Raw genomic sequence first — 24,381 nt, forward strand, 5'->3', positions numbered from 1 at the left:
TTTAAACTTAACTAAAACATTCATAGGAGAGTATTGTTTCCATACTCCTAATTTTAGCCGTTGGATTATGTTCATTAAATATGTTGGTAGTCTTTTAAATACAATTTAACAGTCGAGATTAAAAATTTATAACCAATCATTAACTTAAATACTTATTGGAGAATGTCCCGGAAAGTTACTAAAATAAAGTATTTGTAGAATTATGTCTCATCACAACTTGACTTGTGAATTATAACCATTCAATGTCAAGATTGCATTGAGTTGGAATAAATGAAGTGGCTCCAAGTGTTGACTTGTGAGCCTATTAAGGAAATCTTATGAAGAGGCTCATCACAACTTGGAACCACTTTTGATTTATCTACTCAAATTTTATTTTTAGTGCTAGCATTGATTTTAGTCAAGACTACTATGGAAAAAGAAAAAAAATGCAAAGATCCTCTCATCAGATTTAATAGGTGAGAATTTATGTAACCAACCTCATATATATGAGTTAGTTAATTTTCATACCCCTAATCGTCAAAGAAATGGAAAATTTAAAAGCGAAGAGTGAAATTAGGAAAATTGAACCATCTATAAAGAGACTAATGATTTATGTTCTCAATGAGTTCTCAATTAGTCAAGGCTTAATGATTTTTAGTTTTCTTTTGATTTGCTAACAAGCAATAATTATTGAACATGCTACAAGACCTTTTTTACATGTTGATCTGCTAACACCCATATTTTACATTGAATTTAAAACTTCATTTAGATAAGATAATCGTTATATGGTCTTTTTTTCCACCAAAGTTAGAAAAGGGGAGAATGATTTTCTCTCCCACACGCACTGCCAATCGTTATGTGGTCTACTAAACATTAGTTGAGCTCGTAGACATGATTTAAGTTTCTTTTTCCCTTCCTTTCAAAAAAACGATTAAGAGTCACATGTAACTTCGACTGATAATAACATATCTAAAAGATACGAGTACAATCAATAGAGTCAATTAATGGAGAGTAAAGTTTCAACTTCATTTCATTAGTCATTAAATTAGGCTCATTAAATTAGGCCGATGCGAGACTTTAGAGGTTTGAATAACTCAACCCTGTCATGTAGTTAAATTGACTTCAATAAACTGGTTCGAAAGAGTATATAATCTTAAAGAGGCAATCCAGAAGTTGTCCTTGTGCTTCCAACCATTGGAGTAAATTGTATTGTAACAAAAACAATGCATTTTGTATCATAACTGACCGAGCAGAAGAAGAACGAACCAAAAAGAATAGCCTAACTACATTATACATGTCACACCCCAAATTTAGAAAAACTTACCGTCTTCCAAAATTTAGGTGTGATTTTCTTTTTAAAATAAACAAGTTTATTCATTTTATTTTTGTAGAAACAAGTTATTTTACAACCAACAGCACATACTATTTATTCCAGATTATAAAATTACATGAAAAAACTCAAATAATGAAATAAGGTTCACCAGACTTGGTAGCCTAAATTTATAATTACAGAGTATTTATTTTGATGATCTCACAATTTATACATTGTCAAAAACCTAGAAGTTCATAAAATAAAATAAAAAAGAAGAATAAAGGCAGGCAAAAATAAGTGCAGAAGAAGAATGCATATCTTGATCCCCAACCCTAAATAGGAGCTTCGTTCAACCATAAGCTATACAAGTCCAACGGGTCAAATAAAATGAAATTTAAAATTGAATGAACAGATTTCCACCAGACGCAGGAAGAAGGGAACATCTACAAAGTGACCACATGTAGAAAACGAAAAGCTCCAATGGCGACTAAAGCAAAAATTGATAAAAGGAAAACATGAAAGAAATAAGCCCCAGAAACAAGGTTTCTGGAAGAAATCCTAACTTTTCTTCCCTAGTACCTATTTAATATCTAATATCAGAACAACTCCATTATGAGTCGATAATGGAGCCTATCTGAAGACCCCTACTTCATAAGAAGGAGTTGCTGCTATGCCGTTAGGCTACAAGGCCATTGGCCAAAAAATCGTTACATCCAAATGGCAACAGTACACATAATAAATAAGAATGGAGGAGCAGCATAAAGCTTCCATTCTGTTTTACACCAGCTCTCACGAAAAAAAGAAAGAAGAAAAAAAAGAATCTATCCAGAGATGGATGTTACACAAAGATGAATACTTAATAGGGCAACCAAACACTTTCCTTCTACTCAAACATTTAGAAACAGATGACAGCCCCATTTTTTAGGCATATAGGATTTATGCTTTCAACGAGCAGCATCTACTATCGAAGAGGAGTAAAGTTTTGCAAGCTACCAAAGAGGTCAAGATGGGGACAAGACAAGTCCCTTCAAGCAAAATTAATGAAAAAAGACTTCCTATTTCTTAAAACCAAAGACAGGAAAAAAGACGATTACTTGTTCACCAACACTACTTGCTCTGCAACGATTTGTTGATCACAATGATCAACCTAAAACCAACGTTAAGTTCCTATTCAATATAGGTAAAAATCATCACCTCTTTCTGAGACAGAAAAAGGGAATGCACCTCAAACTCCTTCGGTGAAAGGCAGAGTACTTCTGTTGTCCCTGTGAAATGGCAGCACAAGGAGGAGAACCCTAAAACAGGTAAAAACATGAGGATGTCTTTCCCTTTTTAGGAAAAATGCTCCCAGGGAAAGAAAATGGATGAAAAGGTCCTAAAAGTAGTCTGTTCACAAGAATTAGTGCTAAAAAATTATATAAAAATAAGCTTTTCTACTTTCAGGCTGATTAGTTTATTAAACACCCAGAAAAACAAAAAAAATTAATGGATGACACAAACTACTCGGAAGCAAAAAATTTTGTTCAAGGAATTAGACATGCGACGCCATACATGCAACCACTGATCTTAATTACCAAGTCTTGTTGCTGAACTACAATTATGGTGAACAAAAAAGCAGACTTTGCTTTTTTGATAACCAGCATTGTAAAAAAAATGCAAAAGGCATCACACCATCCAAAAGTATACTATCACAGAACAAAGAGTAGCAAGCACTACTGAGGATAGTGAGATGGAGGATGGTACTCAGGGGGTACACCATATCCACCATAGGCAGTTTGCCTGTTATAATAGCCTGACGGCATATAATGGTCGGATGAGTATAAATGGTTACTAGGAGGGCCCGGGTTCCCAAGAAAACCCATCTGGCCTCCTGCAAAACCATACAGCCCAGCTGATGAACCCGCATAAGGGGGAATTGGAGGAGCAGTGCCTGACAAGGCATAGGCTGGCAACAAACCTGCTGCATTGACACTATTTGAGACTGCTGCAGAGCCAACTGGAGCAGTCATTCGAGGATGCTTGTTTCCATACTGCTGCTGCTTCAGTTTTTGCTGCTTTGCTGTCTGCTGTTTATGTTGCTGAGGCTTGACAGCAGGAGCTTCTGCATGGCGTTTTCTGTTTGCTTTCTCCTTCTCCAGCTGCTCAAGTCGCTTTTGAAGAACAGCAGGTGGATACTCAGATTCGAGCTTGAGGTCTTCAATAACTTTGATTACTGATTTCAAAGCACCGGTTTCTTTGGCTGTGGCCTCATTCTACAAAGAAACTTAATGAATTGTACGCCGCAGATGAACTATTAGATTTTAAGAGAAAAGTGAAATTACCATTGACTTGCGGGAGTTATTTCCATCCTTACAAACTTTCTTAGCGAGCTTCTTAGACTCTTTCAAATAGGACTTCAAGAGGGGAACTGGTGGGAACTTATCAGTCAGATCAAATTCAGAAATGAATTTGACAGCCAAAAGATGTTTTCCCTTACTTACAAGTTTCTGAATGAGATCTGCGAGCATAACATTTTACAGTTAAAATCAGAATCTACCCTAAGCAAAACAACCAAAAACTGTGCAATTAGGCAGTTAATAGGTCCATCCAAAAGGCAAACAACAATCCTGCCATACAATGCCCTCTATGGAAAGTATGATGCAAAGCATTGCCACTCCTCCCCCACAAAAAATATGCAAGTGTTTACACATTGAGAAAAATAACTGGATCTGTAGCTCTCCCCAGCACATTTTTTTCTTTTTGCCTCATGCGTATAAAGTTCCATTAAGCCTTCTAAGTAGTAAGACCATACAAGCTCTACTCTCTCTTCATACTTCTTACACAGCCTTCTCCCACAGCTTATTCATAGAGGCTAAAGATCCCAAAACTTAGTAGTTCACCATTATGTATAAACTGCCCTCAGTAACCAAAGTCATTATTTGAGCTTATTTATCACTCTGCCTCAAGTTTGTACACTACATGATTAACAATCAACTCAAGAATTCATTCTTCCCATGAATAATAATCAATAATTCAACCGCAAATACCTACTTAATAACTAGCATCCATTACGAACTCTCTGACTGCAACATCAAAACACCGCAATTTGATAATGCTAAATTGAAAGATACACCCAATACAATCCATTAGCTATGAATATGAACATTTGATAACACCAAAACTTATGTATCAACATCGAACATAAATTAAATAAAAGTCAACTTGAATGTTTCCACTAACAGAGAACTCTACCTGCAATCTTATCTCCCAAACCAATTTTCTGGCACAAGTCGATAGCTTGCCTATACCGCGCAATGATAACAAAATGATCAACAAGCTCATCCATCTTGAATTCAGACTGCAGTCCATAAGCTGCCACCAAATGCAAGAATCCCAACGCCTCAAACGGGTTTTCACCATCCATACTCACCTTCCCTTTCCAAGCCAACGCCAACTTCTTTGCTCTCTCTCTCACTTCGAATCCTACATCCGGTGAAAACCCCATGAGCACTTCCAATAACAGCACACCACTTCTCCTCACAGCAAACAATTCCGGGTCCTTATCACCCTTATCCCTCCCGTTCTCACTATAAAAGTCATCTACTGCATCTAAAACCATAGCAGCAGGGTCCTTGGCGTACCGTATAGCTCCCAGGAGCTCGGCCCGGATGGTGTTTCGATTATCCAAGGTTTCATTCATATACTTTCTCAACCCCATTGCATCCATTCGCTCACAAAATGCCACCAACTCTGGCCGAGGAGGAACTGAATCCGACTGAAGACTCGTAACCGTGTTCCCCACCTGGGTCGACGAAATTGATGAAGAAGGTGGGTCCTTTGTTATCTGGGTTGGTGTTTTGGTGTCTTCCGTTATCTGGACCAATGTCAACGATGACAAAGACGGGTCTTCTGCTATATGGGTCGGTAAATTCGACAAAGAAGAGGGGTCCTTTGGTATCTGACATGAAGAAGAAGAAGGGTCTTGTGGTTTCTGCGATGGAGGGTTTGATGAACAGAGGTCTTGGGGTATAGAAGAAGAAGGATTTGAGGATTGGGACTCGAGGGTTTGGAGGAGCTGGAGTTTTTGGTTAAGGGAGTCTTTGATGGAGGTGAAGTGGGAATCGAGGTCAGACCAGGTGAGATTGAAGGAGGAGAGGACGTTGTAGTGGGCTTGAAGCTCATCGAAGGCCTTCTTTAGGTTCTCTTTCTTTGTCTCGATCAGTTCCATGGCCGCTGACATTGTTTCCACTGTCGTAGCCATTGTTTCATGAAATTGAGTTCAGCCAAAACCCCTGTTGGGAAATTGCCAATGCCCAATGGAAACGCCAGTCGAAGAACTGAATGCCCAAATAACCCCAAGCACATTTTATAAAAAATAAACAAATAAACAAATATTTTTTTAAAATATATATATATGTATATATATATGTATATATATGTATATATATATATGTATATATATAAATATATATAAAATTAGGAATAAAATTGGATCCGGATTCTTTGCTTGGATTTTCTTTGCTATGATTTGCTTGACTTCTCTTTTTCGCTTGTCACCTCATTTTTAAATTTCATTTAAAATCACATCAAATAGCCACAAAATTGGCATATCATACTTGAATTAAAAAACTTTTATAAAATCAATTAACTCACACTCAACGATGTTGTACGGATACAAATACGGGTACGTTGATATAATAAAGTATGATACGTCAAATATCAAAAAACTAGAATACGATAAGACAAGAACAAGACAATTAAAGTAATATATTTAATTAATTTTATATGAATGATTATTGAATTAACATATTAGTTCTATTAATTAAGAGTGATATTATTTCCACCCGTTGTCTTATTTCTCCACTCACTTTATCTTCAAAATTTTATAAACAAATTTACTCCTTTGTAAAGTGACTTTTAAGGGTTAGGCTATAAAAACTCAATTTCATAAGAATTTAAAAAGAAAAAAAAATATTCCTTAATTAAACAAAGAGATGCTAAACTGCAGCTCTTTTTTTCATATTAATTAAGTCATGTCTTTTCCCAATCAAAAAGTATTTCTTCTCATCCCCATATGATTAACAGTTCTTGGCAATCCCTAATGTTCAATCCCGCGAATATGAACTTCCAAGACAATATAGAACAACCATAGACACCTCGGTTCCCACATGTACCTATTATTGTAGCAAGTTGTTTTGATTTTGCATCATTTAAACCTATAATCGAACTCAAATTAAACAAACCCAAACCCTAAAAAAATTTATTCGGCAGTTAAATAAAGATAGGAAAAAAAAATTCACTCTACAATGACAAAACACACAAGAAAAATCATCAAAAGAATAGAACGCAAAGAAAATATAACTCCCATGTTTTAATTATGAGAAAAATCAAATGAAAGAGAATTTGCTTGAATTAATAATTAAAAGGTATTTTAAGAATAATGGTGGGTGGAAATATAAGATTGTATTTTTTCAAACTTACATGGTGGGTGGAAAGGTGATGTGGGTAGGGAAATTGGAGAAATTATACAATAATTTCTAAGGAAATAGAAAAAAAGAGTGAAAATAGCAACACTCTTAATTAAATATATATTTGTACTGGGTTGGTATGGGCTAAAATGTCAAAAGAGTTTTATTAGTTTTATATATTGGGAGTTGATTTTCCCACTCATTTCCCTCCACTTACACTTCTTTTTACTTTTTAATTAATTGTGTTCTTTTTTTAGTTTATAATTTTCTATTAACTTTTCCGTTAAAGGTTAATGAATATTTTTTAAATCAATAAAAAAATAACTATAAATACAATAAGTAAATTGAAAAACACGAACTAAATTTTCCAAAGAAGTCAAACACAGGAACCAATGTGACATTTATCCCAATTCTGTGCATTTATAATCTACTTATTTTCTTGTACTTCGCTTAATTTTAGTTATGGTAATAATCTACTTAAACCTTAATTAACGCATTTTCTCGTATTTTAGTCATTGTAATAATCTAATCACCCACAACATGATACGTTATCGTAAATAGAATGATTGGGTGCCACTGCCGAGAGAATCGAGTGTGACAGAAAGTTGCAGAAAACCGTAACGCAAGATAGACCATGGACCCCATATTAATGCTCAGTAGGACCTGGGCTTCAACTTGTAACTCCACCCTCCCTCCCCAATGAAAAAAAGAAGGGAAAAGGAAAAAGGAAGACGACATCAAAACACAGAAGCCATAGCCAAAACCAGGCAGGCGACCACCACCTCCTCGTCAAAGTATTTGCTCAACTACCATTACCTTATAGGCCAAAAAGGAAGAAACAGAGTGAGTTCTTTTTCTTATCTGTTTTCCTCTTCTCTTCCAAATTGTATCATGTCTATTTGAATATGCTGCTCTTGGTACGAATACTTTTACTGGATCTGGAAATTTCATTGCCACATTATTTATTTGTCATCTTTTTTCAATTTATGCTTTTGGGAGGTTTCAAATTCAGCTCTGGGTTTGTTTTATAGCTTTGGTATTGGGTTTCTAAGTCTGAAGGTTGGTTTCCTTTGTGGAATTATTTGAGGATTTATTTCGATAATATGTTTTGTTTATGGGTGCACATAACTGGGTGGTTTTCTGGGTAGGCTTTTGACATATTAGGTTCATTTATTGGCACCTTAAAGAACTGATAAGAGTATGGATTCTTTAAAGTTCCTTTTTTTCATTCATTTCAGATTCATTCCTGATAAAAATTTGTAATATTTCATTTCTGTACACTATATTATATTTGTTCCTTTTCTTTGAATGTTTTCAATCATGGCCTGCTGCTACCAGTAATTGAATCTGGTTCTGGTTGGTACTTGGCTGTCTGCTGCTGAATATGTGTTGGGTTTTGTTTGAGTCCTCAGCCTTCTTTTCGTATTGTCTCATACTTCTGTAACTTTAGGATTCAGTCTTAAGGAAGTTTTTATGTGTAATTCTTTTCTTTCTCTGTAGATGTTTACTTTTGATTGGACTCCTATCTTTTTTTGTATCTTAATAATCTTTGTTCTCCTTTCCATTGTAATCACAAAAGGTTTCTTCTTCACACAAACCACTTCTATGGAGTTCAATGCTTTTTGGGTCCATATTTTTGAATTAAATATTCATGTGTTTCCTTCTCTCAGTTCTTTGGCTTGTGCTTGTCTATTATAAAACCATCATCGTTTGAAATATTCAACTTGTTAAAATGTTTCAGGTATAAATATTTATAATATGGAAGGTATTGTAGTAAGAAGGGTTATTCCCTCAGACAATAGTTGCCTCTTCAATGCGGTTGGGTAAGCTCCAATACAACCTTCTATTCTATCCATTGTCTATTGCAATGAACTGAGCTGTGTCATTTAAGGTCAATTTTTCTATTCAATAGTCACCCTTCATTTGTAGGTATGCTATGGACCATGACAAGAAAAAAGCTCCTGAGTTGAGACAGGTATATGAACATTCAGGGATTAAAAGTACACCCGTCATTTAAGGTCAGTTTTTGTGCATATATAGCTCCATGTTTGTATTAAGCATGCATAAGTGCAATACTTCCTGATCATTTTATGGTCATCCATGATGTGAAGGTTATAGCAATAACAGTAGCAAGTGATCCAACTAAGTATTCTGAAGCATTTCTCGGTAAACCAAATGAATAGTATTGTGCTTGGATTCTTGACTCTCAGAAGTTGGGAGGTTTGTTAAAAATAAATAAACTTTCCTTTTCCTACGTATATGAATATTGGTTATGAAACAAAATGAACAATGAAAAGCTTTTCTTGTGAAAGTTTTGCTTATTTCTGATAGCCAACTAAGTATCCAAACCTTAATTATACAATACTGGCTTATGTCTTCTTTGAAAGTATTGCACATTGTTGATATATTTGACAAAGTTTTTGCGCCTTGACTGTTCAAGAAATAGTTTGTGTAGCCACTTGTCTATAAGATTGACTGCTCAAGAAATAGCATTTTTAGTGATTTCTCATGTATATTAATCTTGTCAGATATTTATGCTCATTTTCATATGGGGTACTTTTGACAGGAGAAGTATTCCGAAAGGGCTCTGCTGATCTATGATGGGCTTCATTACAATGCTTTAGCTGTATGTGGTTCTGATGATTTATGTTAATTTTCTGTTTATGAATTTTACTGGTTATCAGTGTGGACGGATAATTAAGAAGTGGCTTCACTATGGCCTCAAGTAGGACCAATTTTTTGGAAATATGTGGTTTCCTTGTTTTACCAAATGCCCTTAAATAAATCCCAATTTTCAACATCCAACCAAGTTCTCCTATGTTTTTTGAGATTTTAACGCCAAACATGTAAGCACATAGGACTCAAATCGCCTGAGTGCCACAGCTCTGTATCTCCCTAACAAATCTAATGTTAATCTCTTTCACAACAACACAGACTGCTCAGTGGCTATTGAATCTTCCCTTTTTCCCATGCTCTCTTTACCTATGTGCTGAGAGACTTTGCCTCTTAGGTCTTGGCTCTTGCTCTTTTCGAGTTGTACTTTTTCATGATTTATAATTGATGTGAATTAATTTTCAATATATGTTAAAACAAAGATAGTTACTGATTTTTAAGCTATTTTATTTGTGGACATTTGCTCTCCTCTGTTTCTGATTGAGGTTAAATTTTCCCCGTTAATGGTCATTGGTTTCTGCATTGTATTGTCTCAGATGTCACCCTTTGGGGGAGCTTCAGAGGAGTTTGATCAGACTATATTTGCAGTTAAGGACAGTACCATTGAGCCGGTTGACGGGCTCGCTCTTAATCTTGTGAAAGAGCAACAAAGGTAGTGCTTAAGGTTTCATGGTGGCGTCTTTCCATAGTGCACATACAAACACTACTACACATAATATGTGAAAACATTAAATGTTCCTTGGGCTTTTAGTCTGGAATTAGCATGTTGAGATGATAAAAAATACAGAGCATGTGATTTAGGGGATTATTTCTGATACTTCCACTCTAAACATGTAGTTCAGTGTGTAGAAGTTTTCTAGTTCACTATGCATCGACCAACCTAGTTTACAAACCTATACAAGTTGAAGAGACAATATTTTTTAACTTCTAGTACACTGTCTTGAATTTTTTCCAGATCTCTATGCACTGAGGGCATCCTAGTTGTTGAACCTAAATAGTACTAACAGTGCACGCTTATTACTCCGTGCATGCAAAATCTGGTTTATGAACATTTCAAAATAATAATCAATAAATTTGTTCTCGACTTAAGATGATTGAGAACTATAGGACATGTCAGATGTGTTTAGCCTGTATGTAAAGTTTTCAATCCATGCCTATCCAACAGAAAAAAGGGGATAAAAAGATTAATTTTGTTTGAACTTTTTTCCCATGTTTTGCCTACTATGTTATCAAAATGCTTGAGGTAATATGTGTTTCGTCGCGCTTAGTTCCATTTTGTGCTCCTACTACTCGTATAGCTCAGGTATACCAAAATTATGCGTTAATACCATGATGCTGCTTCTCAGTAAAAGGAGATACACTGACACTGCCAACTTCACTTTGCGCTGTGGGGTGTGCTAACTTGGACTAGTCGGCCAGAAGGTTATTTCTTAACTTGCCTCTTTTGATTTTCTAAATGTGTGGTTGTGCGCATGAGATTTCCGTTAGTCTTAGTATACTGAATAAATTTCGATGAATATTCAGGAGGCTGTGGAGCATGCACGAGCGCAGGGCATGTCAACTTTCAAGAATACAGATAACATAGATAGTCCCAATTTCATTGCAGTGTAATACCAAAGCCGTGCAGAAGCACATGAGAAGAAAAAATGTAAAGGAGGAGGTAAAATACAAATATAGTTCTATTTTGTACCTAATTGAAGTATATAATAGCTGATTCTTATATTATTTTGTGATTACAAAATTCTTAATAGTGATTAGCATAATTTTTTCTCAGTTGCTAATTACAATAATACGCGTGTTCTAATTTCTTATTTTTCATCTTAATATGATTTCTTTTGTTAATGCATTTGATAATTGTATTTTCTTAGTATGTTCCAACAATCTTAATCTTTCCTCTAACCATCTATCCTTGAGTTTCAACAATTTCGGTAACAATACTTGGCCTCAACATAAAATTAACTTGTACAAGATAAACCTTTCCAACAATCGATTTCAAGGGAACCTTCCCAAATGGTTGTTGGAAGTCGGGAAAGATTTTCAATTAAGTTGCAATATGTTTTTGAATTAATTCAATTGTTATAAATTAATTTTAATTTTATTTATAGATTTTCAAAAGAAGGAGAAATGATTATCATGTTATTTAAAGGCAATTTTAACGGTAATGGACTATATTGACTAACAATGCTAAACATGTGGACCAAATTGACCAAATTAAAAACAAAGGGACTAAATCTGGCAAACATGATAAAACAGAGGGACTATTTTAGTATTTAAGCCTAAAAAATTTATATTCTTACAATTAAATTTATCAAGAGAATTTTCTAAGGTTAATAAATACTCGAATCCAAAAAGAAGTAGAACGGCTTTCTCTGGACCTTCCTAAAACATCATTGAAGGGACTTAACTTGTCTCATAATGATCTTACAGGTCCAATTCCACCCTCATTTGGCAATTTTAGCAATCTTGAATGGTTAGATCTCTCTTCAAACATGCTTGTTGGTGAGATTCCTGGGCCATTGACAGATTTGACAACACTTGAAAATTCAACGTTGCGGAAAACCAACTTGTGGGGCCCATAGCTCATGGCAACACAACGTTGCGGAAAAGTTCAATGAGGTAATGAAATTAGTGCAATATTAACATGTTTTAGTGCCGTAATTGCTTCTTCAAAGTTAGTAATGATACATGTTTAGGAATTTGGTAGCTGATGAATGGAAGGCACAAGAAACTCTAGCATGTTAATGTGAGAGAGAGCATCAAAGAAAATGTGAAAGATTGAGCAAGATTCAAAGAAACTGTGGCCGAGAGTTTGTAGTAGCTAGCTTTATATAGGATTTAATTTTTATATTATTTAGATTTTATCTAAAGGATTGTTTTAATTTTTATGTTGATGACTTTATTTATTAACTCCTTTCTTTTCTTTAGCCCTAGAGAAATATAATGGATTTTCATAAATGAAAATTTAAAAGAAATTTTTGTTTATGAATTTGTTCTGAATGTTCATTCAGAGATTGGACTAAAGGCCTAAGGCCTATCAAATGCTTAAGAGTGGAGACGGAAAGTGAAAAGATAAGTAAAACCATAAAGAATTAATGAGAGCGTGAAGAAGGGGGCAAAAGTCAAGAACGATCTTGATGGTCAATTTCTGAATACTCGTTCCGGCTTCTTCAATACGCAAATTCGAATCATATTTGGACCACTTGATTAGTACATGTTGCAGGACACCCAACTATGTGAAAAGACAAGCAAAACCATGAAGAAGCAGATAATAAGAATTAATGAGAGTGTGAAGAAGGGGGCAAAAGTCAAGAACAATTTTGATGGTCAATTTATGAATACTCGTTCCGGCTTCTTCAATACGCAAATTCGAATCATATTTGGACCACTTGATTAGTACATGTTGCAGGACACCCAACTATGTGAAAAGACAAGCAAAACCATGGAGAAGCAGATGATAAGAATTAATGAGAGCGTGAAGAAGGGGGCAAAAGTCAAAAACGATTTTGATGGTCAATTTATGAATACTCGTTCCGGCTTCTTCAATACGCAAATTCGAATCATATTTGGACCACTTGATCAGTACATGTTGCAGGACACCCAACTATGTGAAAAGACAAGCAAAACCATGGAGAAGCAGATGAGAAGAATTAATGAAAGCGTGAAGAAGGGGGCAAAAGTCACTGGTGACTACTCGTGAAGACAAGAATGATTTTGATGGTCAATTATAAACCCAGATTTGCAAGTCAATGAAAATTAAGGTGCCCATTTTAACACGCATAAATGCCTACGTACATACTAAGATGAAAGACGACCAAATATCGAAGACATGGGGCAAAATTTTTCCAATTAGATGAATAGACGTAGGCCTTCACCCTCAATAATGTCACCAACAATTCAAATTGGTGCAGCAGCTAACAATGGACCTACACCTGTGTGACAATGGGACAACCTTATTGTCAAACTTTACCAACACCAAAGACAGCCACAAATCAAAGACTTGGTGCAAATGTTTTTCAATTTCTCCATAAAATTTGTCCAATGAGATGATTTAGGGAGCCCATTGTAGATGCTCTAATTGTTTGTTATAAATTTTTTGCTTTAATGCTAAAATAGTTCCTTTGTTTTATCCCATTAGCCAATTTAGTCCATGTGTTTAGCACTGTTAGCTAATGTAATTCAATCCGTTAAACTTCTATTAAAATATTAATAAAATAAAAATATTTGAATTCAATTAAAAAAATAAATAACTAAGAAAATAAAAATAAGATTGAAAAGCTAAAAGAAATAAAAATAATTAATCTCAACAGCAACACCCTTCTCTCTTCTCACTTTCCCCAGCTAGTTTCCCCATCCACACCCAAAAGCCCCAAATCCCCAAGCCACAGCCACATCCAAACTCTCCCTACACCCCAACCAACCCAACCATTCTCTGGCCATTGGTCTCATCCCAGTCGCGCTGCCCAGATCTTCCAGCACACTCAGCCATCGCTGAGCAGCCCCTCCCTCCCCGACCACGACCATCCTGTTTTTTGTTTTCTTTTTTCTAATTAAGTTGCAATATGTTTTTGAATTAATTTTAAATTTTTATTTATTTATTTATAGATTTTCAAAAGAAGAAGAAAGGATTATCATGTTTAGGAATTGCTTCTTCAAAGTTAGTAATGATACATGTTTAGGAATTTGGTAGCTGATGAATGGAAGGCAAAAGGAATTTGGTAGCTGGTGAGTTTCTGATGGTCAATTGGCAAAAGTCAATGGTAAGCCAGAACGATTTTGATGGTCAATTTTTTGATACTCGTTCTGTGCGTGTTCAATATTTGGACAATTTGATTAGTACAGGTTGGAGGTAACAGGTGGAACCCATTTTAACACGCAGAAATGCCTATGTCAATTATCGTCAAACTTTACAATGATGCTTGGTTGGTTATCTTTAAAGATTATAAATTACTATTCATTAAGCTTGTTATAAATATCAACATATCCAGTATGGAATTCCTCACAACTGTTTTATCACATAACTATATACTTTAGATTTTTAAAGAAAGATGGCTTGGTTGTCATGGTTCTGCCTCCTCTTCCTGCTCTCTACTACTTGTCAATTCTACTCTACTTGTTCATCATCCTCTAACTCTTCCTCTTCTCTTTCTTCAGGGCATTTATGCCATCCTGAAGACAGCTCTGCTTTGCTTCAATTCAAAAACTCATTTTCTATTGATACCTCTTCAATTACTTGGCAGAAAGGCAAGGATTGTTGCGCATGGAGTGGAGTCACTTGTGAAAAGATGACTGGTCATGTGATTGGTCTCAACCTTGGTTCTGGTGGGCTTCAAGGCAATATCCATTCCAATAGCAGCTTATTCTCTCTTGGCCATCTCAAGAGGCTAGACCTCTCTTCTAATGATTTCAGAGGCTCCCCAATTTCGTCCAAATTTGGTGGCTTTGTAAGTATGACTCACCTTGACCTCTCTTGGTCCAATTTCAGTGGCCCAATCCCTTCCGAAATTTCCCACCTTTCCACCTTGGTTTCACTCAATCTCTCCCAATTTGATGCAAGACTAGATACTCTTAGCTTCAGCAGAATTGTTCAAAACCTGACCAATCTTAGGGAGCTTAATTTGGAATATGTTGATATGTCATCAGTTGTACTCGATTCCTTCAAGAATCTTTCTTCTTCTTTGAAAACTCTTGCACTCTATAATTGCCACTTGCGAGGAAAATTCCCAGAAAGCATTTTCAACGGACCAAATCTTCGACTCGTAGATTTAGGCTACAACCATAACCTCACAGGTTATTTCCCCAAGCCTAACTGGAGTAGTCCGCTCGAGATGTTGGATCTCTCTCATACAAGAATCAGAATAGATTGGCATCATCTGACAAGAAATTTCAAGTCTTTGAGAGGTTTGTATCTCAACAATTGCAGTTTTCTAGGATCAAATCTTGCATTTCTTGGTAACCTCACACAAATCATGGAGTTGGGCCTCTCGTTTAACAATTTTGGTGGCCAAATCCCATGGTCGTTCTTTTTAAACCTTGAGAGCCTCGTTCACTTGAATCTTGGTGGCAACAACTATGTCGGTCAGTTTCCAGAAGTTGATAGCAACTCGACATCGAACTCTTCTTTATATGATTTTTCAAAACAACAACTGGTGGGTCCTATTCCTCGACACTTAACCACACTCTATTTATTTGGGAACCAACTCAACGGAACGATACCATCTTGGTTAGGTAGTTTGCCATCATTGGGGTTGTTAGACCTCGGAAGTAACCAACTTAGCGGTAATATCATTGAGTTCCAATCTCGTTCTTTGGAATACCTTTATTTAAGGGATAACAAGTTGGATGGCCTGATTCCAAGATCAATCTTTGAACTTGAGAAGGTTACGGATCTTGATCTATCATCCAATAACTTGAGTGGCACATTGGAGTTTGAAAAGTTTTCCAAATTTCGAAATCTTCGGTATCTTAATCTTTCCTTTAATCATCTATCCTTGAGCTTCAACCATTTGAGTAACAACACCTGGCCTCAACTTGAGTTACTAGATTTGTCGTCTTGTAACATAAGTGAGTTCCCATACTTTCTAAGAAGCTCACAAAATTTGGAGAGGTTATACCTTTCCCACAACCGAATCCAAGCCGACATTCCCAAATGGTTGTTGGATTTGGGGAAAGATTCATTGTGGGATTTAGATCTTTCTCACAACTCTTTGACTGGTACTGTAGGACCGCTTCGGTGGAAAGAACTCGAGCATCTTGACCTTCGCAACAATTCTCTCCAAGGAAAGCTTCCAATTCCGCCACCTTCCACATATTACTTTTTCATATCAAACAATCAATTCACTGGAGAGATACCTCCAACGATCTGCAGCCTGAGTAGCCTTCAAATCCTTGATTTGTCTAATAATAATTTGAGTGGCAAAATTCGTCAATGCATAGGGAATTTCAGTCAAAGCCTCTCTGTTTTGAATCTACGGAATAATAAATTTCATGGAGCAATTCCTAGCACATTTTCTAAGGGAAACGTTTTGAGAAATCTTGATCTTAATGGAAATAAGTTGGAAGGGTCGTTGCCGCAATCTTTGCTCACATGTAGAGAGTTGGAAGTTCTAGACCTTGGAAACAACAAAATTCAAGACACATTCCCAAATTGGCTGGAATCTCTTCCGAAGTTGCAGGTTCTTATCTTGAGGTCTAACAAATTCTATGGTGAAATATGCTTTCCAAAAACTAAGTTTCCATTCCAAAAATTGCATATCATAGACCTCTCCAACAATCGGTTTAGCGGTCTCTTGCCAACAAAATATTTTGAACGTTTGACGGCCATGATAAACTCGCAAGAACATGGACTGAAATATATGGGAGAGGGCTACTATCAGGATACTGTGGTAGTTACAATTAAAGGCTTCGAAATTGAAATGAAGAAGATCCTGACGTTTTTCACAATTATTGATTTCTCAAACAACACTTTTAGAGGAGAGATTTCAAGTGTAATCAGTAAGCTTAAATCATTGAAGGGGCTTAACTTTTCTCATAATGAGCTTACAGGTAAAATTCCACCATCATTTGGCGAAATGAGCAATCTTGAATGGTTAGATCTGTCTTCAAACAAACTTGTTGGTGATATTCCGGAGCAATTGGCAAATTTGACGTCACTATCACAGTTCAATGTTTCAAAAAATCAACTTGTGGGGCCCATACCTCATGGCAAGCAGTTTGATACATTTGAAAATGATTCATACAGTGGAAATAAAGGATTGTGTGGATTGCCACTTTCTAAAACATGCAGTGCACCTCAATCACCGCCATCATCATTCCAACAAGAGGATGATTTGGAGCATGGGAATGGTTTTGATTGGAAGGTAGTGTTGATGGGGTATGCATCTGGTGTGGTAATTGGAATATCTATGGGATATCTTGTACTCTCTAATGGAACACCAGATTGGCTTGTTAAAGTGGTAGGAAGAAAGCAACGTCGTAAAATTGTGAAAATCACACAATGAAGTGCTTGAAGAAACCATTCCAAAAGTTTATGCATTTTCATATTGTATATCATTTTTCATGAATATTTTATTATGTCAAAGCGCCAATAAATATGCATGAATTTGAAAAGAGGATCCTCTTTACTTTTGTTAAAGTAGAATAATTGCTCGTGCATATTGTAATTTGTCAAACACAATTGACAAATCAATTCAGTCAATACACGTAATTTGGCTCAACTATGTTATATACTCCTATAATTCTTCTCCTGTGTTGATATGTCATCAGTTGTACCTGATTCGTTCAAAAATTTGTCTTCTTCTTTGAAAACTCTTGAACTCTCTGATTGCCACTTGCAAGGAAAATTCCCAGAAAGCATTTTCCACCTACCAAATCTTCGACTCTTAGATTTAAACGATAACTATAACCTCACAGGTTATTTCCCTAAATCTAACTGGAGCAGTCCGCTCGAGACGTTGGATATCTCTTATACTAGAATCTCAGTAGATTGGCATCATCTGACAAGAAATTTCAAGTCTTTGAGAGATTTGTATCTCAGCAATTGCAGTTTTGTAGGATCACATCTTGCATTACCTGGTAACCTCACACAAATCATGTGGTTGGACCTCTTGTCTAACAGTTTTGGTGGCCAAATCCCATGGTTGCTTTTAAATCTTGAGACACTCACTTACTTGGATCTTAGTCGCAACAATTATGTCGGTCAGTTTCCAGAAGTTGATAGCAACTGGACATTGAACTCTTCTTTATATGATTTTTCAAAACAACAACTAGTGGGTCCTATTCCTCGACACTTAACCATGCTCTTTTTATATGAGAACCAACTCAACGGAACAATACCATCTTGGTCAGGTAGTTTGCCATCATTGGAGCGGTTAGACCTCACAAGTAACCAACTCAGCGGTAATATCATTAAGTTCCCATCTCATTCTTTGGAATACCTTTTTCTAAGTGATAACAAGTTTCATGGCCTAATTCTGAGATCAATCTTTGAACTTGAGAACCTTAGGGACCTTGCACTATCATCCAACCAACTTAGTGGTAATATCATTGAGTTCCAATCTCGTTCTTTGGAATTCCTTTCTTTAAGTGATAACAAGCTACATGGCCTAATTCCGAGATCAATCTTTGAACTTGAGAACCTTAGGGACCTTGGACTATCATCCAACCATCTCAGCGGTAATATCATTGACTTCCAATCTCGTTCTTTGTCACTGCTTGATCTATCATCCAATAACTTGAGTGGAAATTTGGAGTTTGAAAAGTTTTCAAAACTCCAAAGTCTCAGGGCGTTTAATCTTTCCTTTAATCATCTATCCTTGAGCTTCAACCATTTGAGTAACAACACCTGGCCTCAACTTGAGGCACTAGATTTGTCGTCTTGTAACATAAGTGAGTTCCCATACTTTCTAAGAAGCTCACAAAATTTGGGTAGGTTATTCCTCTCCCACAAACGAATCCAAGCTGACATTCCCAAATAGTTGTTGGATTTGGGGAAAGATTCATTGTCGTATTTAGGTTTTTCTCACAACTCTTTGATCTGCACTGTAGGACAGCTGTGGAAAAACCTCCAGATCTTGACCTTTGCAACAATTCACTTCAAGGAGAGCTTCCAATTCCACCACTTTCCTCATATTACTTTTTCATATCAAACAATCAATTCACTGGAGAGATGCCTCCAACAATCTGCAGCCTAAGTATGCTTCATCAATGCATAGGGAACTTCAGTCAGAGCCTCTCTGTTTTGGATCTACGGAATAATAAATTTCATGGAGCAATTCCTAGCACATTTTCTAAGGGAAAACTTTTGAGAAATCTTAATCTTAATGGAAATCAGTTGGAAGGGTCGTTGCCGCCAACTTTGCTCACATGTAGAGAGTTGGAAGTTCTAGACCTTGGAAACAACAAAATTCAAGGCACATTCTCAAATTGGCTGGAATCTCTTCCGAATTTGCAGGTTCTTATCTTGAGGTCTAACAAATTCTATGGTGAAATATGCTTGCCAAAAACTAAGTTTCCATTCCAAAAATTGCATGTGATAGACCTCTCCAACAATCGGTTTAGTGGTCTTTTGCTAACAAAATATTTTGAACATTTGATGGCCATGATAAACTCGCAAGAACATGAACTGAAATATATGGGAGAGGGCTACTATCAGGATACTGTGGTAGTGACAATTAAAGGCATCGAATTTGAAATGGAGAAGATCCTGACATTCTTCACAATTATTGATTTCTCAAACAACACTTTCAAAGGAGAGATTTCAAGTGTAATCAGTTAGCTTAAATCATTGAAGGAGCTTAACTTTTCTCATAATGAGCTTATAGGTACAATTCCACCATCATTTGGCGAAATGAGCAATCTTGAATGGTTAGATCTGTCTTCAAACAAACTTGCTGGTGATATTCCGAAGCAACTGGCAAATTTGACGTCACTATCAAAGTTCAATATTTCCAAAAATCAACTTGTGGGGCCCATACCTCATGGCAAGCAATTTGATACATTTGAAAATGATTCATATAGTGGAAATATAGGATTGTGTGGATTGCCACTTTCTAAAACATGCAGTGCACATCAGTCACCGCCATCGTCAATCCAACAAGAGGATGATTTGGAGCATGGGAATGGTTTTGATTGGAAGGTAGTGTTGATGGGGTATGCATCTGGTGTGGTAATTGGAATATCTATGGGATATCTTGTACTCTCTAATGGAACACTAGATTGGCTTGTTAAAGTGGTAGGAAGAAAGCATGTCGTAGAATTATGAAAATCACACAATGACGTGCTTGAAGAAACCATTCCAAAAGTTTATACATTTTCATATTGTATATCATTTCTCATGAATATTTTAGTATATCAAAGGGCCAATAAATATGCATGAATTTTAAAAGAGGATCCTCTTTACTTTTGTTAAAGTAGAATAATTGCTCGTGCATATTGTAATTTGTCAAACACAATTGACAAATCAATTCAATCAATACACGTAATTTGGCTCAACTATGTTATATATTCCTGTTGAGGCCCAAAAAGTCCATGGTTGGGCCCAAATAAATTTCTAGCCCAAGACGATATATTATTGTAAAAAGATCCGATTTGGAGCACATGAAAGTATGACATACACGAGTCGTACTCCGCACGCCATGTTAAATAAAAAATCCGTTGAACTAGGAATTGAGATTAAAATTATAAAATGCATTTAGCTCTGCAAATCCATGCCAACTATCCTATCAAGCGCCATATTTAAAAGCATGCCAAGCAACATGCCATGCCAAGCGGGAAATTATTATTTCACACCCAATCGCACTACAAGCTTAAGTGGGCTCAAGCCACTCAAATGCCCGAGGCTTGCTTGAGTGGGTTGTGGCATGGATGGTAATAAATCAACATGAGGCCCATTGATGGGCCGGGAAATGAAAAGTCTCGGGTTACTTGGGAGCCTCGAGGCTCAAGCCCATTTCTTAGGCCCAAACATATGGGTAAGCACAAGAGAAAAAAATAGCCCAATACCCAAGCAAAACAACCCAACCAAAATAAAGCCCAAACTAAGAAGCCCAATGTTTAATAAAAACCCTCTGCTTAGAAAATCACCTTGGCCCATATAAAAATCCTAAAATAGTCCACAAAAACCTCAGTTTTTGTTTGAAGAAAACAGAGGACACGTGAAGAGAGGTTGGCAGACTCCTTAAGCAAAGCTGCTGGAAACAAGTCCCAAGCCAGAGACATCCAAAGAATCGATGAGTACTATCCCGCATGTCACATTCCTTGGACCAAGATGTATCTTCACTTCCTTTCCTTCGCCAGATTTGGTTAAAACAAAGGAAAGGAAAGAAGAAAACAGCAAACCAAAGTGGAAGCTCCCCTTTGCAACTGTAGGAAAGGAGGATGTTGAGCCCCAAATCCCAATTCATGTAAATAGACAGAAGCAATATTTGCCAAGAAAGGGAAGTCAGAGAAAAGGAGGAGAAAGGAAGAAAAAACTTAGCCAAAATAAGTAGAAGCCATTAGGGTTTCTTGAAAATGATGATTTCCAGCCTATAAATTGAGCCTTCCCCTACCCAACAGAGACAACCCACAACCTACAGAGAGCAAGCTTTCTTTCTAACTTGCAAAAACTCAACAAGCTCGTGCACTGTTCATCTTCTTCTCCAATTTGTTTTTCTGGCAGTGCCAAAAGAACTCTGCCTTTCTTTTTCCTCTTTCCCTAGTCAAATTCCTCACAAAACACCTCATTCCATACTTAAACACTTTCTTTTCTCATAAACCAAGCCTAATTTCTCTCTTAATGCTAAACTCATGTTGGTTTTGCTCCCATGCCACATGCCACTCATGCTGAGCTAAAAAGACCATCTGTAAGCATGCCAAAACTATCTGTAGGTCACCATTATTCTCGTTGGTGAAGATTATCCAAAATATCTCCTAAGGTTTTGCTGCCCTTTCGAGGTATTTTGGGGCTTAATTTTCGAACCTAAACAAAAGGGGCAATCTCCTCAGTCACGCCTTTTGCAGCCCACCATTAGCTAGGAAGAAAAAGTCCTCACATAAATTGGCGACTCTGCTGGGGATTAAGCCACTATCTGCACTAATGCCTTCAAAGAAAAAACTGAAGCAATAAACCGGAGGAAATAAAAAGATAAGAGCATTTACTCTTTCTTTTTCTTTTTCCTTTCGTTGGCTATCTACTTTGTAGAACAAACATAATATAGATTACTCACATGCTCCCTTTGCTTGTGTCTTAGATCTCCATTCTCAAGCAAAACAAGATCTTGTAAGAGGACTGGGGGCTTCAGCCAACGTGCAAGCCGCTGACAACCGTCGTCAATTGTTGAGGCTTGCTCTGCCGTTCACCTCTCCGCCATGATACATCATCAGCAAGTCTGGCCATCACCGTAAATCACCTTCATAGCAGCCCTCACCTCTCTAGAGTTGTGAAAACACGGTGAGAGAGGGAGAAGGAACACTTGCTCAATGCTCTCAGCCTCATCTCTGCGAATGGCTTCACCAAGATAAGATTTTTATTATCATGCCTTGTTGATCTCAATATAGTATATATATTTGTTTGTTGTTTTAAGATATCCATAAAATTTATGTTTCATTGAACAATCTCAAGCATAGACAAAAGCATGTGCATTCAAGTCCAAAAAAAAAAGATTGATTGATTAGTTGTTATTCATATGGTACACCAGCTTGCATCATTTTCTTGTTATGTATTAAACCACCTTTCAATTTTGCATCTCCAGCAAAATTTCTCAGGGCCTTATTCCACGCACTATTCACTTATCTTACTTCTTATCATTTCGTATCGATCCACCTTTGTGTTAATCAATCCAAGTTACACATTGCAATGTAGATGCCAACTATGCATGCTCAGTACTAAAATCATACCTGCTCAGCATGCTTATGTCAATTATGTTAGTCATTTGCAAACTACAATGCTTATATTATTTTTATGCTTTGGTCATGCAGCATTATATCGATCATGTGCAAGGGACCCAAGCCTCCAAACAACAAACAAGAAAACAAATGCTCTCATGTTTCCTACCCAACATCTCAACACACTGCCATTATCATCCATTCCTTAGACAAATCTCTCTCTATACTTCCAGTCATAGAAGTTCAAGCACCACTGAAAGAGCCACTGGAGGGGTAGAAGAAGAACAGAGCCACCAAAATCCAAACACCATGCTAGAAGAGCCGCTGAAGCACATGCTACCACCGAATCATGCCAAACTGTCACCGTTGCAAACAAAGGAATATCCCAAGTTCATCATGCCATGCAATGACCCAAACAAATACTAATAAGGCCATGTTGCAAGAGTTTTTGTAGCCTATGCCCATCAAATCCTTTTCTGATGATTATGGTGCACTTGGGGGCTGAGGAAGGAATTCATTGCAATCACCACAGCAGCGATTCCAAAACCCCAAATGAGCTTAAAAATCCATTATTACCAAAACCACTATTCTCAGACCAAAAAAATCTCCTTGAAATCCCAATTATGTTACTATAACCTCCAAGTTTGCCATCACTTGTTGTTGTAACCCAACACATTTGCTGCAGTAACCACATACAAAGCTCAAGCTTCAATAGCCAAGTCCAAGCTTTTGGTTCCTAAAACATGTTCACAACAGCTGCAACAAACAATACCTAAGTTGCCATAACTGATATGCTCCAACACCTCAAGCACTTTCTAAGCCTTGACCATTCCAATGACCAAGTTTAGGAGTCAAAACCAAAAGGCTATCGGGATGTCTATTCCATAATCAAGCATCATCAAGCCCCAAGCCTTAGTCAAGAAATCCAAGAACTATGTTTTACTCAAGAAGGAAAACATCTCAATTCATGGCAAATGAAAGGAAAATATTGCGAAGGTAGTGCTATGATACTGCTGGAAGAACCTAAATGTTGTCAAGATGAAGTTTATTTTACCAAGCAATTAGAATTTTTGAAGCGATGTCAAGCTTTCAAGAAAAAGGGTGCTGGAAGCGTATTTTCCTATATTCATCCATTCTTCACTTGCAACATCCACCATTGCTTGCCATACTCTAAGGAAAATCTTATACGCCGAGATACATGACAGAACTCTAAGAGGCAAGCTATTGACAAGGACCCCTTGCCAAAACGAAGGGGAAAGTAGATGGCTACTGTCATTACGTGCTTTGATGACTTGCTCGACGACGACGTATTGTGCCACCCGTGGAAGAATGACCCAAAGCCACCGGAGGCTATGTGGGAACCTTGTGGAAATATGAAGAAGGCCAACTGGAGCAAATATTCAAAATCTGCAAGCTATAACACCCCATGGCTACTTGCTAATGGATGAGAGAATGGTTCCAGCAGTGAAGTATTCACATTGGACATGCTGGAAGAAAGCCACTCGGAGGCTTCATTTGGTCATCAAGATTATCAAGAAGCAGCTGTTGTAACCTCTCATAACTTCACAGAGGTTGAAGAAAGTACAATGGGTTAGGAGCTGCAAATCA

At 36.8% G+C, this 24,381-nt stretch overlaps 3 protein-coding genes, 1 long non-coding RNA gene and 1 pseudogene across 4 annotated transcripts; 4 read left to right on the forward strand and 1 right to left on the reverse strand.

Moving 5' to 3' along the window:
* Window positions 1-2,839: 2,839 nt before the first annotated feature.
* On the reverse strand, window positions 2,840-5,612 carry LOC103326636 (FRIGIDA-like protein 1). Its single transcript, XM_016793315.2, has 3 exons — window positions 4,523-5,612; window positions 3,613-3,788; window positions 2,840-3,543 (listed from the first exon to the last, which is right to left on the reverse strand). Exons 1-3 carry the CDS (start codon window positions 5,529-5,531, stop codon window positions 3,004-3,006), a joined length of 1,725 nt encoding a protein of 574 aa, XP_016648801.2. The 5' UTR covers window positions 5,532-5,612; the 3' UTR covers window positions 2,840-3,003.
* Window positions 5,613-7,407: 1,795 nt separating this feature from the next.
* Window positions 7,408-11,222, forward strand: LOC103326635 (OVARIAN TUMOR DOMAIN-containing deubiquitinating enzyme 2-like). Its single transcript, XM_089049459.1, has 7 exons — window positions 7,408-7,581; window positions 8,480-8,561; window positions 8,668-8,713; window positions 9,305-9,364; window positions 9,948-10,063; window positions 10,758-10,833; window positions 10,936-11,222. The coding sequence occupies exons 2-6, from the start codon at window positions 8,497-8,499 to the stop codon at window positions 10,810-10,812; spliced, it is 342 nt and encodes a 113-aa protein (XP_088905585.1). The 5' UTR covers window positions 7,408-7,581; window positions 8,480-8,496; the 3' UTR covers window positions 10,813-10,833; window positions 10,936-11,222.
* Window positions 11,223-11,799: 577 nt separating this feature from the next.
* LOC107880636 (uncharacterized) lies at window positions 11,800-12,318 on the forward strand. Its single transcript, XR_016125685.1, has 2 exons — window positions 11,800-12,027; window positions 12,105-12,318. It is a non-coding gene; the product is annotated as an uncharacterized LOC107880636 (long non-coding RNA).
* A 1,387-nt stretch (window positions 12,319-13,705) lies between these two features.
* On the forward strand, window positions 13,706-17,517 carry LOC103326643 (receptor-like protein 7). Its single transcript, XM_008228890.3, has one exon. The coding sequence runs from the start codon at window positions 14,457-14,459 to the stop codon at window positions 17,406-17,408; it is 2,952 nt and encodes a 983-aa protein (XP_008227112.3). The 5' UTR covers window positions 13,706-14,456; the 3' UTR covers window positions 17,409-17,517.
* A 140-nt stretch (window positions 17,518-17,657) lies between these two features.
* On the forward strand, window positions 17,658-20,263 carry LOC103326642 (receptor like protein 27-like; annotated as a pseudogene).
* Window positions 20,264-24,381: the final 4,118 nt, after the last annotated feature.

The sequence above is a fragment of the Prunus mume genome, linkage group LG3 (assembly GCF_029339155.1).
Source record: "Prunus mume cultivar Tortuosa linkage group LG3, ASM2933915v1, whole genome shotgun sequence".
Lineage (NCBI taxonomy): Eukaryota > Viridiplantae > Streptophyta > Magnoliopsida > Rosales > Rosaceae > Prunus > Prunus mume.